The 18,642-nt window shown below is 47.4% G+C and overlaps 1 protein-coding gene across 2 annotated transcripts in view; it reads left to right on the plus strand.

Annotated features, from left to right (window-relative positions):
• The first annotated feature begins 402 nt into the window (after positions 1-402).
• Positions 403-18,642, plus strand: part of LMX1A (LIM homeobox transcription factor 1 alpha) — a 141,222-nt gene continuing 122,982 nt past the window's right edge. Inside the window, exons 1-2 of one of the 2 annotated variants that reach the window (XM_077824729.1) lie at positions 403-482; positions 2,943-3,125. In XM_077824729.1, coding sequence (XP_077680855.1) covers positions 403-482; positions 2,943-3,125 — 263 coding nt within the window. Of the gene's footprint in view, positions 483-2,938; positions 3,126-18,642 lie in introns of both variants that reach the window. The other variant, XM_077824728.1, reaches the window with a different exon arrangement.

Genomic DNA, 18,642 nt, shown 5'->3' on the forward strand with positions numbered 1-18,642 from the left:
AGGTAAGCGAGCTCCGCGGTGGGGTGGGACTGGGCGCAAAGCGAGGGGGCTTTGCGGGGCTTCCCAGCGGCTTTCTAATTGCCCTGGGCCCGGCTCGGAGCGGCGGTAGAGATGGATCCTCGCCTCGCCTGCAAAGAGGGGATGGAGCTGAAGCGGGGTCCGCTGCGAGGGGACCAGCTGGGAAGTTGCAGCCCTGGATCCCCGGAGGTGGAGGCCAGGGGAGTTCTTGCAAAGAGCCAACCGGCCCAGGACAAAATCTGATCGTGTAGCGACCCCCGCCCCAGCCCCTCCCCCCCCACCGCCTTGTCCATTTCGGCCCCAGCCCGGCTCTGGGGTGCGTCTAAGCGCCGCGTGTCCATTGCTGTTTTGCAGCCGGGCTGACTCCCCTCCCGGTCCCTCACCATGTTAGACGGGTTGAAAATGGAAGAGAATTTGCAGAACGCGCTGGAGACCTCGGCCCCGTTCTCCTCCTTGCTGGGTAAGTTGCAAGAAACTTCCCGTGCTGATCTCGCCCCAGGGCCAGGTTGAGGGGGCCGGGGGGAGACCCCGCATCCCACCCGTTGGACAGAGAAAAGAAAAGGCTGTTAAGTGAGGCGCTGCGCAGCTCCTCTCCCCTTGCTGCCCCGGTAAGAGACCAGGGCTTCGGCTCTCTTTCGTGCGCTCTCTGGGGCAATGGTTGATTTCAAGCCCCTGGTGAAATCTGACGCCCCTCCAGCCCCGCGGATCCAGCTTCCCCCTGAAATCACGATCTAGCCTCAAGCTGAGGAAAAATCGGGCCTTTTCTCCCCTGCCTTTCCTACACTCCGCTACCGAATGCATGTGTGAACGTGCCTCTTCCAGGCTTGCTTTCTCGGAGCGAGAAGGCAAGAAATCGGATTTAGCTAGAACCTCAGCAAAAGTTTGCACGATTTCACTCCGGTTAGCACGCGCCCAGGTTCCAGTGACCAAGAATAAACAGCCCAGTTAGGTGCACACATTATCCGTCCCCCCCCCCCCCGCGCGCCAACCATTAGAACTAATTTCCCACCGGTGAGAAAGTTACAAATAAAATCAAAAGGAGGACTTGTGGCACCTTAGAGACTAACCAATTTATTTGAGCATAAGCTTTCCTGAGCTACAGCTCACTTCACTTATGCTCAAATAAATTGGTTAGTCTCTGAGGTGCCACAAGTCCTCCTTTTCTTTTTGCGAATACGGACTAACACGGCTGTTACTCTGAAACCTGAAATAAAATCAAGTGTAGAAGAACCAGGGATTGAAATCCGCAGCCGCTGTGGCGTGGAACAGGCGGGGGATTCTGCTTTTTCCTTCTCCCGGGATTGTCTTTTGTTTTTGTTAACTAGGCCTTGACAAAATCAAAATAAAAACTATTTGAAAATTGCCTTCCAAAATATTGGGCGGGGATTCAGGAAAACGGGTGATTTTTCACGGAGTCGTTTTTTGTTTTTTAATTGTCTCCCCCACGCTTAAAAGAAATGAAAAATATCCACCTAGTTTACGATTTTAGGGTTATAAAATGAATGGATTAAAAAAAATGAACCTCTTAGATCTCGCTCTATTGCTTTGATTAGCAACACTAATAAACATAATAATTACAGTGTTGGAAATCACAGATTGGTGCAGAGAGCACTGTGGAATTTATACCGATGGAATGTGTACAAATCTACCAGCTCAGATACCAGTCCTGTTATTCTATAGCGCCTTTCTCTAGATTAGCTGTACTAATTTTTGTTTCTACTATCGATCTATAACTATATATAATGTGTGTATATATATATATATATAAACATACATATATACTCATACATACTGTACATAGATAAGATATATACACTACATATTTGTGGAATCTATCTATCTATCTATCTATCTATCTATCTATCTATCTATATTGATTAGATAGATAATGAGTTTAAGGGGAAAATACGCATATTTCGAAGAACGTTTAGTCCTTGTAAGAAATACCCAACTCCAGAATAGGTGACTCGAAACTAAATTCGTGTTCAAGTACCACAGTTCATTTGTTGATAAACATCTTAACATTCAAACGGGTGAAATTTCTTCTTTTAACGAGCTGAAGTGTTTTCTTTTTTCGTCTTCATTTCACTTCTCTGTTCGGGGGAGGCTCTACATTTCCCCTTTGATGACATCTGCTCCTGGTTTTTGTTGATTTATGAATTCTCTCCTTATCTCCTGAGTCAAACGGGTTCCTTTATGATTACTTCGACCCCAAACATTTCACTCCTTTAATGCCACTTTTTAAAAAAATGTCATGGGGGCGGGGGATAGTTCCTAACCTGGTGGGGGAATAGCTCCTAAACTGGGGGGGGGGAATAGCTCCTAAACTGGGGGGGGGGGCGCTTTCGTGTGCATAAATACGAACTTAACTAAGGAAGGTTAATTCTTTGAAAAACTAACCGCTTGCCATCGAGATGTTTATCTCCATTATCCTGCCGATAATCCTTTGCCATCTTTGGGAGGTCAAATATTTTTGTTCTTTTCCTACAAATTCGTTTAGGGGACAACATATTCTTGAGACTGGAGCCTGACTCGCACCCGCTCAGTTGCGGAGGGGATACAGCGGGCAGTGTATTGTCTCGCGTGTGTCCCCGCGTGGTGTATATTTCTAAGGCGCGTGTATGCAAATCCCACGGGTTTGTGTCAGGGCGGCCTGGCAATTCTCGCCCTGGATCATTACTAGAGCAGTTCTCTGCCCAGGAAAAATCCCCCGCAACTGGAACGATCGTTTTGATTTGCTCGCCCCCCCCCCCGCCCCCAGCTCTTCCAAGGAGCGGCACCGCAAGCCCAAGGAGCCTCTGGCAGTGGCTTGCGGCTCATTGGAGACCCGCAGCCTGGGGTCGCCGGGGAAGGGGGGCCTGGGGAAGGGGCCACTTTGCTGCGCATGGTGCCAGCGCTCCCTGTGTTTCTTTGGTCGCAGGCAGAGCCGTGAGCCCCAGGTCGGTGTGCGAGGGCTGCCAGCGGGTGATCTCGGACCGGTTTCTGCTGCGGCTCAATGACAGCTTGTGGCACGAACAGTGCGTGCAGTGCGCCTCGTGCCAGGAGCCTCTGGAGACCACCTGCTTCTACCGCGACAAGAAGCTCTACTGCAAGCTCGACTATGAGAAGTAAGTTGAGCGCGACCGCGGGCGGCAGGCCGGGCGGACAGAGGGGCCGGCCAGCCCCAGCCCCAGCCCCAGCCCCAGCCCCCGGTCCTCCCAGCGCGCGATCTCGGCCCGGAGAAAGGCCCTGTGCCGGGGGCCGCAGGTCCGGGCCTGATCCGCCGGGAGAAGCGAGCTGAGAACCGAGCTGCGGGGCCGGGGCAGCCAGGGCCGGTGCGTGGCAATCGGGTGCATCGCGTTGCTTTGCTGTGCCCGCCACTGGAGCCCGAGCCCCCGCGGCCAAACGCGCCCGCCCGCATGCCCGCGGCTGCGGACCCAGCTCTGCCCCCCGCCCGAGATGGGCGAAGGGGGATGCCCAGCAGCTGGCCAGGGTGGCCTGGGCTGCACGGGGCTTTTTCCCTTCCTTCGCTTCTCACCCAGAAGCGCCCCCCGTGTCTGGGCTGCGGCTCTGTGTTTGGGACAATCTGGGGGCGCAGCCGGACCCCCAGAGGGTGAGATTGGGTCTGTTTCCTGTTGAGGGGAGCCCACCGCCCTGCTAAGGCTAGAGACCGTGGGGGGGGGGGGGGACACAACTGCACGTGCTGCAAGGGCCGAAGTGCCAGGTTCAGAAGGGCCCGGTGCCCTCGGGAGCCCCTGGAAAGTCAGCGGGATTCGGGACGGGTTCCTAAAAGGGCGTCAGTGGCTTTTGCAAATGGGACTGTAATTGCCTGAAAGGCCTTTGTGGCCCTACAGAGGGTGGTTACAGGGCATGGGGATTCCTGGTTTCTTTCACTTGATCTCAAAAGCACAAAAAGTATTTATCTCAGGAGCTTACCGGCCCCCCATCACTGCAGTGTCTGAGCACCGCCCAGTCTTCCCTATGTTCACTCTCACAACACCCCTGCGAGGCAGGGCAGTGCTGTTATCCCCATTGCACAGCTGGGGGAACTGAGGCACCCAGAGATTAATGGCGAAATTCTGGCCCCCTTGGGCTCAATGGCAAAACTCCCATTCACTTCAGTGGGGGCAGGATTTCATTCTAGGTGATTTAGCCAAGCTCCCACAGGGAATCGAATCCATATCTCCAGTCTTGGGACTAACCCTGCAGGGCAGGAAACCGTGGGGAGAGTGGGCACCTTCTTGTTAAGACAGAGAGTGGGGCCTTGCTCCTAAAGTCTTCACCCAGGCAAGACTTCTCTTGATTTCAGCAGGAGTTTGACTTGGGTGAGAACCACAGGACATGGCCTTTAGTATATACTGGGGTGGATGAGGGGTGGAAGGGGAGTCCCTCTTGTTCTATTTCCCATTCAAATCCTTCTGCAGTGTTAAATGCAGGGCTGTGGGGATGTTTGGAGAGCAAGGAGCTTTCTCCCCCAGCATAAGGGATGGACACAAGAGTGGCCCAGGAACTGCTACTTTCCCAGAGACACAGCACCCACACAGGCCCACCCTCCCCTCCAGACTGCACCGCCCCAGGGACCTCTTGATGCCAATTGGACAGAGGGGATGCATGGGGGTTTACAGGGATCCCCGGATCAGGTATATGCATAATAATTCACCAAAGGGTGGCAAGTAAGGTCTCTACCGAGAGCCAGTAGCTCACTGGTACCATAATCATTGTATGATGTATCTACAGAGAATAGTTAAGAAGTTTTGTATCTACTCTGGAAATTATGCTCTTAAAAGCATTGACATTGAGGGCAGGTCAGCAGAGGTGACATTTCTCACTCTCTCCCATTCCCTGCATTGGGCTCCCTGTGGTTGCTAGGGAGGCCTTGTGATTTCCTGCATAGCTCCTCCAGGCCTGCATGCTGCTTCTTACTATGGGCGCTACCTACATGGCAGAGCTGGACCCCCAGGATGGCTTGCTTCAAAGCCCATTTAAAGCCAATGGAAAGAAACCTACTGCTTTAAAGGGGTTTTGGATTAAGCCTTTGGCAAATCAGGAAAATGGGGCCAGATCCCTCTGCCACCTACATCAGTCGCAGTTTTGTAGGCTTTTCAGTGTTTAATGCTGGGACTCATTTCCCCAGGTTCTGTGAGTTGTTTAGTTTGTGTGTTTGCAGGGGTATGCTGGTGGGAGGCCGGCCGTTTGTCCCACGTTAAGCCGGACAGTCCTCTTTTTTCCTATGGGTTTGTCCCCTGTGCTGAATCCCGGATGGGCAACACCAAAGAACGCACCACTCTGCCCCAGGAGGTGTGACCATGCATGTGAGGTCACGCCAATGGCTCTTCAAAATCTCCTCCTCTGGGTGGCAGGGTGGGGTCACATAGGCGAGGGTGGGCCCACGCCCTTCCCGGAAGTACCAGAATGTCCAGTATGCTAGAGAGGCATCAGTGGCCACCCAAGTTTGTGGGCTAGTGGGCTTGTTTAACAGGGCACTTCCCAGGAGTCAAAGTTCAGACTTTTATGCATGAGAATAATACATATATTGACAAGCCCCATGATATTCATTCAGGAACATTGGAAATGTATTTGATTTATTAGAAAACTGAGTATACTGGCAAAGTTCTTCTCTCGCCATGTTAATAGGGCGAGTGTATTCTAGGGCAAATCTCGTATTTCGCTAAAGTGGCTTCTGTAACTTCCCTTTAAGGACATGAGTTTAATTACTGCAGCGACAAGTAAAGTTTGATGCAGAATTTGTGAGAGTGGAAGCTTGGCATTGTTTTCAAACACTCAGGAAACAAGGAAAGAACTCTCTGAAGCTGAAATGGAAGGAAGAGTTGCAGCTAAAAAAATGAAAACCGGTTGTGTTTTTTTGGTCTCAGGACTTGGTATGTGTGTGTTTTGTTAATCAACTGGTAAAAATATAGCTGCAAGTTTTAGTACTTTGTGGGATTAAAAGCAATATAAGGTGTCTTCTGTTTTAAAAAAAAATGAAAATGAGCCTTCAGAACATACTTCCTTGCTATTATGGTAGTGATGGGAAAATATGATGAAATGTCACAATATAAACACCTGCCTAAGTTGCCGTGGGCTTGGCTTTTTAGGTTGTGCCTTATATATGTCTGTTTTCCTGGCTTCTGAACGTTTAGCTAGAAAAGGGGCCCAATCCTGCCGCCTTTACTTATATGGATCTTCCTTATTGAAATAAGCAGTCACAGTGTAGTCACTGAGCCAGATTTGCAACTGGGGCACATTGCAATAGCTCTGTTGAAATGCACAGAGCAATGCTGATTTCCATCAAGTGGAGGGGATCTGGCTGACTGGGACTCTTTGCATGAGTAAGAACTACTTGGGAAAATGGTTCCAACCCAGAGATAGATGGATAGATAGATAGATAGATAGATAGATAGATACTCAGAGATGTATACAAATGAAAAGCCAATTTCTTGTGAATATACCCACTTGATCTAATTATTAGATGGTTTCATTTTATTACTAGCTTTTTACTAGAAATAAAAAAACCCTTTGACAGTATAATTATAAATTAAATTAGTTGTTACCTAAGTATTAAGGGCTCAGTTCTGCACCATTGAAGTCAGTGGGAGTTTTGCCATTGAATCGTGTAGGAACAAGATTAGACCTTTAAGGAGGTGAAAAATACAGAAGTCAAGGGAATACAACAGAATGAGACAGTATGAGTTACAGTAGATTGTTTTCATACAAGATAACCAGATCTCTTTAATTAGTGTGACAGCATAGGGAAGAGGGGGAAAACCCCCCAAAGATCTCTATACTCTTTCAGTTTCTTTTAGCTGTATTGAGATTTCCCACACTTGTATGTTTTTAATAACTATTTTCCAAACCTACTAATCCTCCTCTCATTCCGCTTATAGTTTGATTTCTTCATGTGCCAGATTTAGTGACAATTGCTTAGAAGATATATTCCGGCTGAGATCCACATAGAGATGCACACAAACAGGCCCTCTGTCTTGATATGTATGGTACTGGCATTATTAGCACAAAATTAACATGGAGAGAGCAGTTAATGTTGGAAACATCTAATTATTCTAAACTAATCTATGATTCTGTAATGGTTAGTTATTATTGTAGGTGATTTATAAGTTAGTTCTGTTGGCTCAATTTCCTAAGGTAAGCCACTAAATATTACATCCAAAATCTCACCCAGGGGTACTTAAATAAGAGTTTATGAATGTAAAATAGTTGATTATTGGCCTAGACCTTCTTCCATACAAATCAATGGGAAAGCTCTCATTGACTTCAGTGACAGCAGGATTGGGCCCCATGGTGAAATCTTGGTCTGTTGAAGTCAATGGGAGGTTTGCCATTTAACTCAATGGGGCCAGAATTTCACCGATGTATCTAGATGCTGATTTAAAACAAAATTATCCAGATGAGGGATTTGGACAAACTTTATGGTGGCTTTAAAAAAACATTTTACCTAAGATAAATAGTTACAGTTCCCCAGTATCCGCAGCATTTCTCTCTGCTTGCCATGGGATTAAGATTTCATTCATAAAGAGTTTAGAAAGGGTTAATGAATAAGTATTAGATGGTCTAGTATGTATTTATGGACGGGTATAAGCACATCAGTAGACAGTGTTACAGATGGTTCTCATAAGAGCAGGTCGGGGATTTTTCAACAAAATATTTTTCACCGAAAAATGCTAATTTGCGAAGCAGCCTTGGGTTCAGTGAAGCATCCGACTTGAAAAATGTTTGGTTTAAAATAAAGTTTCAAGACTGTGTCAAAATCTCCCATTTTGACGCTGTTGAAACAGAAAGTTTCCGTTGCGTTGAGTCGAGGTGACTTTTCCAGACTGTGACTTTTCGGCCCAGTTGAAGATGGGGAAAATTTTTCAAAATTTCCAAAATTCGCACAGGGCAGGACAACCTTTTCTTCCCAGCCTGAGTTATGGTTTATTGGCCTGTGTAATAATTGATTAACCGTTTCTTAAAACATCTATTAATCATTTATTACCCCTTTATAAAGCTTTTATAAATGGCACCTGAACATAAAGCATGAAGGGGGAGTCCATTAACAATTGCAAATACTGAAGTTGCCTAAATCCAAATACTCACATAAACCCTAATCCTGCTGTTCAGTACACAGCACTAAGCCCTGGGTATCTTGATAGCAGAATCAGGGGGAATAATGAATGAATGATGTTTACTACAGTAGTGCCTACCCACCAACCAAGATAGGGAACCCATTGTGATAGGGCTGTAAAAACAGAGTACTAGAGACACTTCCTGCTCCGAAGGGGCAGACTGAAGGATGATGGGAAATGTTATGTTAGTTCTACAATTTTTATTTGTGTTCGTGTTTAGTTAGGAGGAGTTGAGCTGGGAATGCCCATCTTCCCCAAACTCTCCATGGCAGGGAATTGTGAAGCCACTAGAAGGCTGTGACTACAGCCCTGAGGCAGTGTGGGGAGGAGGGGGAGCCTTCCCTGGCTCACTTCATAACCTTCTGCACTAAGCAGGGCTGATGCAGATACCATTTCCTTGGTGCAGAGGGGCTCCCGTGAGACCACTTTGTCTGTAATACCCCCTGCACTGCCCCTAGGTAGGGCCCCAAGTATTGCTCACCTCATGGTGCAGCCAAACAAGCCAGTATTTAAATATTCTTACCCCCTCTTCACTTGGCATAGCATCCTCTTTCAAATGCCCTGAATCTCTCAGGAATTTGCAGAATTTATTTTAGTGCCCAAGGAAGATATTTGTGGCGCGTGTGGTTATCTGGCCCGGGTCACCTCTTTTTCTGTCCATGAACAGACCTCAATTTCCTCCAGTTGACCAGGTCATTAGAAATTATTTGCCCACTGATTTCTCTGAATAATGCCGGGTCTGCTGATGATTTGCAAGCCGATCATTGCAAGCATTTGAAATTTGAAACTGATGTCCTTTGGATTGGACACAGAGGTCAGCTGGCATTGTTTCTGTTCCCTGAGTGGATGAGGGTGCATCTTGGAATCAGGTTTGCACAGTGCATACTTGTGATTTCAGGGTCAAAATTCACTTTCTGGGTGAAATTTGCTCATGTGCCCCAGTTAATTAAGGTTCCATTTATAAACAGGAACTCTGAAGCCTTGTTTTGTGAACTAATAGGTCTTAAATGGTGCATGGCACTTGTGCTGGCCACCGGCACAGGCGTGAATTTCACCCAAAGATGACAAAGCCCTGTGGAGTGCGCCCTGACTTGGAATCCAGGGCCTGCGTCTTCTGAAGTCCAGGGTATTTTTGCTATAGGGGGAGCAGAATCTGGCCTCAAGTTTTCACTGTTCCTTTCATGTGTTTGTGAATCAAGCTGAGACCTTTCCCCCTGCAGGTGAAATTGATCATTACAGAGCAGTTGGAGTCAGACATTTTAGGAGCAGTGTGGAATATTGGTGTTGGTGTTGAGCATGTACTACCTGTTCTCCTGGTACCCAAACCACAGAGGATAGGAGTCTGTTATAGCCTCCGCCTCAGGGGGTTGGCTCTTTAGCTCAACTGTACAGCTCGGGTTTCAGGTCTGGATGTCTCTGCTTCAATCCCCTGTGTGTTGTTGGCCAAGATAGCAACCATGACACTACGATCACCCGCCGTTCACACCAAATCAAACTGTGCACAGCTCAGTAAATCTCAAGAGACTTTGCAAATCCTTTCCTTGGAAGAAATGACCTTGTTTAGAAAGGGAAGTAGGTCAAGAAAGGGAAGTCTAAATTTCTATATAGCCAATGACTGGCAAAATTATTAAAGGCCTGATCCAAAGCCCATTGATATCAGTGCAATATCTCCCGTTGACTTTGGATGAGGCCCTAATCTGGGGCAGGATGCCAGTTGCAACTGGGATGCATAGGTGCCATCTTTATGAGTTGCTGGGGGATGCTCCACCCCCTGCTCCATCCCAGGCCCCGCCCCCACTCCATCCCTTCCCCCAAACCCCACCCCCACCCCTGCTTTGCCTGTTCTGCCCCCTCCCCCAAGCACACCCTGCCCTCGCTTCTCCTTCCCCCCCAGCGCCTCCTAGATGCTGCTAAACAGCTGATCCGCGGCAGGTGGGAGGCACTGGGAGGGATGGGAGGAGCTGATCCGCGGGGCTGCCAGTGGGTGCTGAGCTCCCACTATTTTTTTTCCCATGGGTGCTCCAGCCCCGGAGCACCCACGAGGTCGGCGCCTATGCTGGGATGTTTTTCAGTATTAAAAACGAAGATCACAATAAACATTCTGGATTTCATCATTGCTTTGGAGTTTGGGTTGGTATTTTATTTATTTTTGGGGTACAAACACATTACTCAGAGATCAAAACTACATCTGTAGTTGCTCATATAAAGCTGTACTTGTGAAGCCAGTCACAGCCGTTTGCTTAGGGTTTTTTTTTTTTTGGCACCACAGCTGGTAAAATAAAACAGAGGGAAAAATAACACTCAGAAAAATAAAAACCATACATTGACAAGCATGTTTGTTTCTTGTGGCTCAGGGGCTGAAAATCAGAGCCCTTGAAAGTTTAATGTGTATCTAGGCCCAGCCCAGAATTAAACAATAACTGTAAACATTTCTTTTTCAGAATCCCCGCCCCCCCCCCCCCGCCCAATTTAATGAGCTGGGATACTGTTTGAGACCCTCCCTTTTTAAATGTAAACAGACTTTACAAGGTAAAAACATGAACATGATTTTATGTGGCAACATTAAAACAGCACTCAGTGGTATTTATAGTGCAAGAAAATGACCGAGGAGAAAGGACAGGCAACCAAGCAATTGTGGGGCAGATTTTCCATTGACTTTTAGTGGGATTTGTGCACCTAAATCCCTTAGTGAAATATTTATATTCTCCTTAATGAAAGGAAATGTCTCTTATTTAGTCTCCGGCTGGCTTAGGTGTTTGTTTGTTTTTCTCACCTGCAAGGAATGGAAGCTCTGGGGAGAAAAAAGCCACCAGCCCCTTGATGTTTCTCTGTGATATCACTCTGGTTTGCATTTTAATATTAGTGTAAAGCAGAGCTGGGAGTGCCAGGTTGCCTCCTCCAAAGGGACAGTGTGAAGTGCATACTGCTCCGACACACCAGGGCTTGTGGGAAGGGACTGTTCTTCCCAAAGCACAATCCCCCCTGCAGCTCCCCATGGGCCACTGCAGGCCGGTGGTTTAATTCAACAAACTGAGCCTTATCTTGTGCTTCCTTTTCTGCATCTGTGCAATTGGGTTAATAATCCCGGTCCTCTTTGTAGGGGTTCTGTTAAGAATAATGTGCCAGATCCTCAAGTTCAATGATTCACCCCAGCTGGGGATCTGGCCTAAAGTTTAGAAAGCTCTACGCATTATTACTGTTGTCATTTTTTCTGGGTACTAAGTAAATGGAAGATACTTCTCCAAAGGAACTCTATTCACAAGCTGTTGCAGGGTACATTGTTGGGTTGCCAACTCTCATAGCGTAATCTCGAGTCTCCCAATATTACATAAAAAGAAAAGGAGTACTTGTGACACCTTAGAGACTAACAAATTTATTTGAGCATAAGCTCACGAAAGCTTATGCTCAAATAAATGTGTTAGTCTCTAAGGTGCCACAAGTACTCCTTTTCTTTTTACGGATGCAGACTAACATGGCTACTACTCTGAAACCAATATTACATGTTTTATTTGAAGCGGCAGCTCCTGGAGTGATGTGATTGTGCAAGCATCTCAGCTTTTTTTTTTTTTTAAAGTAAGTTTATAGCCTCCTGGTTGCAGAGAAAAGCTCAAAACAGTGACATGAGTGGTCCTAAAGGCTCAGAAGCCGGAAGACAAATAAGAACCTCAATGTATTTGGCTTAAAAATCTTGGGACTTTTAAAAAACAAACAATTCATGAAGTCAGGGGATCTCACTTGTGATTTTTGAGCACTTGGGGTTGACAATACATAGTGAGAGATTTAAGAAGCTCAATCTATTTAGTTTATCCAAGAGAAGCTTAAGAGATGACTTGATTGTGGTCTGACGGTACCTATAGAAGGAGAGATTTCTGGAAGTAGATGGTTCTTTAATTTAGCAGGAAAAGACATAACAAGATCCAGTGGCTGGAAGCTGAAGCTAGACAAATTCAGACTAGAAATAAGGTGTACGTTTTTAACCGTGAGCGTATTTAACCATGGAACAATCTACCTAAGAGTGTGGTGGATACTCCATCACTTGAAGTCTTCAAATCAAGAGGGGCTGTCTTTCTAAAATGCATACCATAGCTCAAACAGAAGTTATGGGCTTGATGCAGAAATGACTGGGTGAGGGTTTAGACCAGGGTTATGCAGGAGATCAGACTGAATGATCACAGTGGTCCCTTCTGGCCTTAACGTCTATGACGCTCTGAATAAATTAAATGAGAAGCTGAGGCTGCTGTTGCAGTGGATGAGAGGGGAAGTGGTTTCAACCATCATCACTACTCATCTAATTTGTTACATTGCAGACTTCCCGTGTATAATCAACACACCTAATTGAACAATTAGCTGCAAATCACATAACTGCTCTCTCAGCCTACAACCTTTAGGAAAGGGATTCCACTAATACCTTCCAAAAATGTAATTATCAAGCACAGTCACACCAGTATTAAACAATTAGTTCACAATGACATTTCTTGTCAGGAACTTTATCTCAGCATAATTGGAAAGGAGAATTTGGAGCCTCAGCATGAGCTAACGATGCACTTCTGGTTTTTTAAGGATGAAATCCTGATGCCATTGATGTCAGTGGAACTGGGATTTCACCTTAGCATTTTGTCTGGTGGTTCTTTTGGTCACATTCTGATGTTTAGAGTGGGCATGTGCCGAAAGCCTGGAGCTGCATCTGAGATCCAAGATCACAGTTTAGAGATTTCTTTATAATGGGCTCAGCTTGATCACTCTGAACCTATTTCAGTCACACAAGTTATGGGTTTGATGCAGAAATTACCCAGGGATGTTCCTTGGTTTGTATTGGCAGGTTATGTGAGATGATCATAATGGTCATGGAAATCTATGAGCAAACTAAGACCTGGGTTTTACCCTCCAAGTTCAGGAGTGTTTTGGTCCAGGATTCTGATTCTGCTCATAATAAATATTCCCCATTGCCCTGCAGCTGTGCAGAATGAGTGCACCGTGGATTCAGGGATGCAACTGGTGTTTTCTAAGGAGGGGGCCCAGAGATCTCCCTCCCCTGTCCTGCATGCAGCCCCAAGTTGTCCTTATGTACTCAGCCCTGAGCTCTCCCCCGCGGCTCCCCCATATCAGGTCTGAGCTCTCCACACTGCCTCTGCACTCAGCTACATGCTTTCCTCTGTGCACCCAGATCTACACCCCCTCCTCTCCTTCTGCCTCACACCCAACCCCACGCTGTCCTCCATGCACCCCAGTCTACACCCACTCTTCTTCTTCTGCCCCATACTGAGCTCTGCCCCTAAACCCAGCCCTGCAGTCTCCCCCCACCACACCCAGCCCCAAGATCATACCCAATGAGGCAGTCAGGCTAAAGAGCACCATCCCCACCAGGGGTCAGGCAGTTCTGGGAGCCCGAAACCTCCCTCCTCCTTCTGCATCCTTGCTTCCCCAGGCAGCACCAAAAGCCTGAATCTAGTTCTCCACCCTCCTGGGGCCTGTGGGTTCCAGACACCCCCTGCTTCACTTCTTCCTGGGGGCGTGGGGCTGGTACCCAAGGGCACTGGAAGGATTTCAAAAGTGTGGGAGAAGGCAAGCCAGTGCATGGAAGCAATGCTGCTCAATTTTCCATCTGTGGTCAGGGGCCAAGGGGTGGTCTGGGCCCCTTTCCCCCTCATCCAATTATGCCCTCCAATTAATGTATTTTGTCTAGCACTCAAAGCCTCTTGCATGGGGCAAAGGGGAGCATTTAGAAATTTCTGTTTGAACCATCTGCTTGGTTGTTAAAAGAGGGGATGGCCTCTGAGAAAGCAGAGTTTCACCCCCATTTGTAGGGCAGGGTAAGGGTTTTTCTGACAGGGTTTCAATTATCCTTCCTCCTGGAATGAAACCTTGCAGACTCTTTTCAGCAGATCCCAGGGTCCCGCAACACCAGCTCACAGTCATTTCTTTCAGTGTGAATATTTAACAATGAAACAAACCAGCTAAATGTCTGTTAAACACTGGGCCATTAAAAAACAACGCACGTTTGTTGCCATTATCCTTAAGGAGAGGTTATTAAATTAACGAGCGCTAATTATGGGAGGCTTTCATGCTATTTTAGTTTATAGGGAGCATACTCTGGCAACCATATGTTTGTGGGGTCTTTTCCACACCAATGGGAGTGAATAAAATGGGAAGTCGGATGGGAAATGCAGAGGCCCAGATCCTCAAAGGTATTTAGGTGCCTCGGTTGTGGGAGTTAAGTGCCTAAATACCTTTGAGGATCTGAGCCCAAGTTCCCTGAGGGGTTGGACATCAGCGCAATGCAATTCTGAGGCCCAGCCTGGAGAACATGGGGGGGAGGGGCAAAGATATGCTAATATCCCTTGGAGTCCCTTGGCATGTGCACATGTGGCTGCACCCCTTTATTGGGTTCATGTAGCCCCCCAAAGATTGTGCGGCTCCCTGGGTGACCTTTGATGCCAGTTATTTCATTGGCTAGCTTGCATGCCTATAGATAATTTGCATGTGATACTAGCCATTCCTTTACAAAGCCCTGTGTGGATGTAGCGCTGGCCAGAGGCATGGGCCTGAGGCCGGATTTCGCTCAGGAGGTCCCACCCAGTGGTGGGAGTCAGCGTGAGGAGGCAGGACCTTGTCCCTTGCTCCCCTCAGAAGAGGAGCCAAAGGTGGCTTGTGGTGGGTGGCCAGGGCAGCCACAGAGGGTGTGCAGCCTCTGGGCAGGAGGGAACCTGATGGGGTGCTACTATAGGTTGGCATGAGCCCCATGAACTCACTTTCCCTTTGTCTGCCCCTGTTCAGAGCCTGTTCACACTTTCCCACAAGTAGCTCCTGTCAGCCCTTCCCCCAGCATTTCCTCTTTACTCCCCACTTTCTCCTCCAGCGATGTCTTTCCCCCATTTTCCACCCTCACCAATCGCCCTTTGTTCCATCTCCTTTCCTCCTAATGGCTGGCGTCCCTCCTTATTTCCCCTCACATCTCTTTATTCCCCCACCGCAGCCCCTGATCCCTCCTCTTCATCCAGTTTATTCCCACTGTGCCCCAGACCTGCCCTGGCCAGCACCACAGTTCTGACTGCTCCTTATGCCCTTCTGGAACAGTGTGTGTCTCTGGGTGGATGGGCCTGGAGTGTTCCCTGCGTCTCCTGAGCTCAGAGACTGCAGTTCTCATAGAATCATAGAATATCAGGGTTGGAAGGGACCTCAGGAGGTCATCTAGTCCAACCCCTTGCTCAAAGCAGGACCGATCCCCAATTAAATCATCCCAGCCAGGGCTTTGTCAAGCCTGACCTTAAAAACTTCTAAGGAAGGAGATCCACCACCTCCCTAGGTAACGCATTTCAGTGTTTCACCACTCTCCCAGTGAAAAAGTTTTTCCGAATATCCAACCTAAACTTCCCCCACTGCAACTTGAGACCATTACTCCTTGTTCTGTCATCTGCTACCACTGAGAAGAGTCTAGAGCCATCCTCTTTGGAACCACCTTTCAGGTAGCTGAAAGCAGCTATCAAATCCCCCCTCATTCTTCTCTTCTGTAGACTAAGCATCCCCAGTTCTCTCAGCCTCTCCTCATAAGTCATGTGTTCCAGTCCCCTAATCATTTTTATTGCCCTCCACTGGACTCTTTCCAATTTTTCCACATCCATCTTGTAGCGTGGGGCCCAAAACTGGACACAGTACTCCAGATGAGGCCTCACCAGTGTCGAATAGAGGGGAACGATCACGTCCCTCGATCTGCTGGCAATGTCCCTACTTATACATCCCAAAATGCCATTGGCCTTCTTGGCAACAAGGGCACACTGTTGACTCATATCCAGCTTCTTGTCCACTGTAACCCCTAGGTCCTTTTCTGCAGAACTGCTGCCGAGCCATTCGGTCCCTAGTCTGTAGCGGTGCATTGGATTCTTCCGTCCTAAGTGCAGGACTCTGCACTTGTCCTTGTTGAACCTCATCGGATTTCTTTTGGCCCAATCCTCCAATTTGTCTAGGTCCCTCTGTATCCTATCCCTACCCTCCAGCATATCTACCTCTCCTCCCAGTTTAGTGTCATCTGCAAACTCGCTGAGGGTGCAATCCACACCATCCTCCAGATCATTTATGAAGATATTGAACAAAACCAGCCACAGGACCGACCCTTGGGGCACTCTACTGATACCAGCTGCCAACTAGACATGGAGCCATTGATCACTACCTGTTGAGACCGACAATCTAGCCAGCTTTCTATCCACCTTATAGTCCATAGTTCTGCCAGGTTCTTAGGCAGCGGGAGGTCCAGTGCACCCTTTCCCAGGTGTACCGTCAGGCAGAATTTGGCCCTGAATAAGGAAGAATGCAAAAGGGAGGCCAGGTAATTCTATACTCTGCTGGTCTGTCTCATCTGCCTTTCTTGTTTGCATAATGGGGCAAATTCAGCTCTCAGAGTGAATCCGGATCCAGATTGTCATCTGTGTAGCTGAGAGCTGAATCTGGCCCTGAGCCTGCCAAGGGAGCGTTGTCAGATACAGCAGTTGTTGTACCAGTTGTGGTACTGGGAATGGTATCTTTAAGTGGTTTAGCTTTGCAGACAGGAATTCTGGGGGAGGGCCACGGCGGAAACCCACGTTCTGTTATGCAGGGGCAGCTGGAATTGGGACATGCCAGATCAAGAGGATCTCTCTTGAGTGTGTTGGGCCTGGAGTGATTGCTGGACCCCATGCCAGCCCAGCCATTGTGTTGGGACAGGCCAGGGTTTGATGTGGCTGCTGTCAGGGTTCCTCTTGTTAGCTGACCATAATGTGACAACAACTAAAAATACAAGGAGTGCTGCTTGCCGTTCCTCGCCTGTAACTCGAACCACATGAAATGGCTCCTCTCATCCAGTGTTCTACTTTAAGTAGTCTATTTTAGAAGGGGAGCAAATAATAGACTTGGATTGTTGCCCCTTCACCCCGCCCTTAATTAGATTTGTGCCTGACAATTAACATTTCATATAAAGGGCTGGGAGTGATGGATACTTGGCAGCCTTAGCACTGGGCATCCTTGCCTGCAAATAAGCCAGATAAATACATCATCTGTTCCTCATTGCCCAGGACATACCTCATCTTGGATCCTTCTTCCTACAGTCCTCAGAGACCTGCTTTCACCTCCTTTTTATCACTGTAGAATTATGGACATGTAATAGGCTGAATTGTGAAAGTAAACTGGTGGGGATTGTTATCAGTGCTGGTATCAGAGGCTGACATTGATTTAAGCTTCTTGTGATACTAGCTTTCAACTGCCTCTTATGCTGGGACTGTTTTTTTCATTGTTGTACCCCAACAATTCTCCCCCTTGTCTACTGGTAGGAGGATTTGGGATATATTAGGGCTGGTTCAAAAAAATAAAATGGTGACAATATTTTTTTCATTGAAATTTCAGAGAAGAAACTAAATGAAAACCAAAATTGTAGGGAAAGTTTTAATTAAAAATTCAATTTTCAATCAGCTCTAATGATAGCATTTACTTGTGATATTGACTATCTATCTATCTGTCTGTCTGTCTGTCTTTCTGCCTTTCTGCTCTTCACCCACTTTCAAGTTCTACTGGGATATGTCAATTTTTTTAAACAGTATTTTTAACATAACATCAAGAGTTCAGTTGTGGTGTGAAATGTTTTATAAAAATTATGAGCTTTGCAGCATGTTTGAAAAGTAGCCAGGCTCCAGATTACTCTGATCTCCTCTGGTAGCTTACTCTACCGCCAGACCCTTTCAACTGATCAATGTTTTATTTTTGGTTCTCCTATATTCGCCCTGGGCTTTGTAAGAGGCATTATCTCAGAGGAGCTCAGCTGTCATGTTAGGTCATAGATGGAGATGTAGTTGCTGATGCAGAGGTGTCCTGACTCCACTGGTGGCCATGGAAATTGAGATCAAGTCCTTGAATTGGACCGAGAGCCAGAGAAGCAACCAGAACATGGATGACATACTTATGGCAGCTTGTCCTGCCCCAGAGGAAGCCTCAACCTAGCTTCCATGTTCAGCTTCAGACACAGTGGATTACAATAAACCAGTAAGGAGGTGATGAATGTGGCCAGAGTTTCATCCAAGAGGAAGAAGTGAAGTCTCCTTATGCAATGAAGACAGAAGATGGCATTTCTTGATGCTGTTGCTACCTGGGCATTCCAGGGTGATGAGTCCAGAAGGACCCCAAGCCTTCATAGAATCATAGAATCGTAGGGTAGGAAGGGTCATCTAGTCCAGCCCCCTGCGCTGAGGCAGTGGCATAGCACTGTGGTGAAAGGGGGTTGATGTCTTTGTTGGGAGTGAGGGTCAGTGTCCTGGCTAATGCTACAAAGCACCTTCCCTTTCTGGCCAGTATCACTTGTGAAGTCTGAGACAGCTTCACCGTTATGGGCATTGAGCCATCTGTGCGGTGTCAGTGGCTGTGTGGGCAGAAGATATCACACAATTGGAGCAGAGTCCACTGGTCTCGCAGCCTCTGCGGGTGGTCTCATATAGATGTTGAAGAGGAGGAGAGGGACAGGTTAAATCCCTCTGGGGTTCCACAATTGAGGGCTTCTGTGGAATGGAAC

This window comes from Eretmochelys imbricata, chromosome 8 (assembly GCF_965152235.1).
Source record: "Eretmochelys imbricata isolate rEreImb1 chromosome 8, rEreImb1.hap1, whole genome shotgun sequence".
NCBI lineage: Eukaryota > Metazoa > Chordata > Testudines > Cheloniidae > Eretmochelys > Eretmochelys imbricata.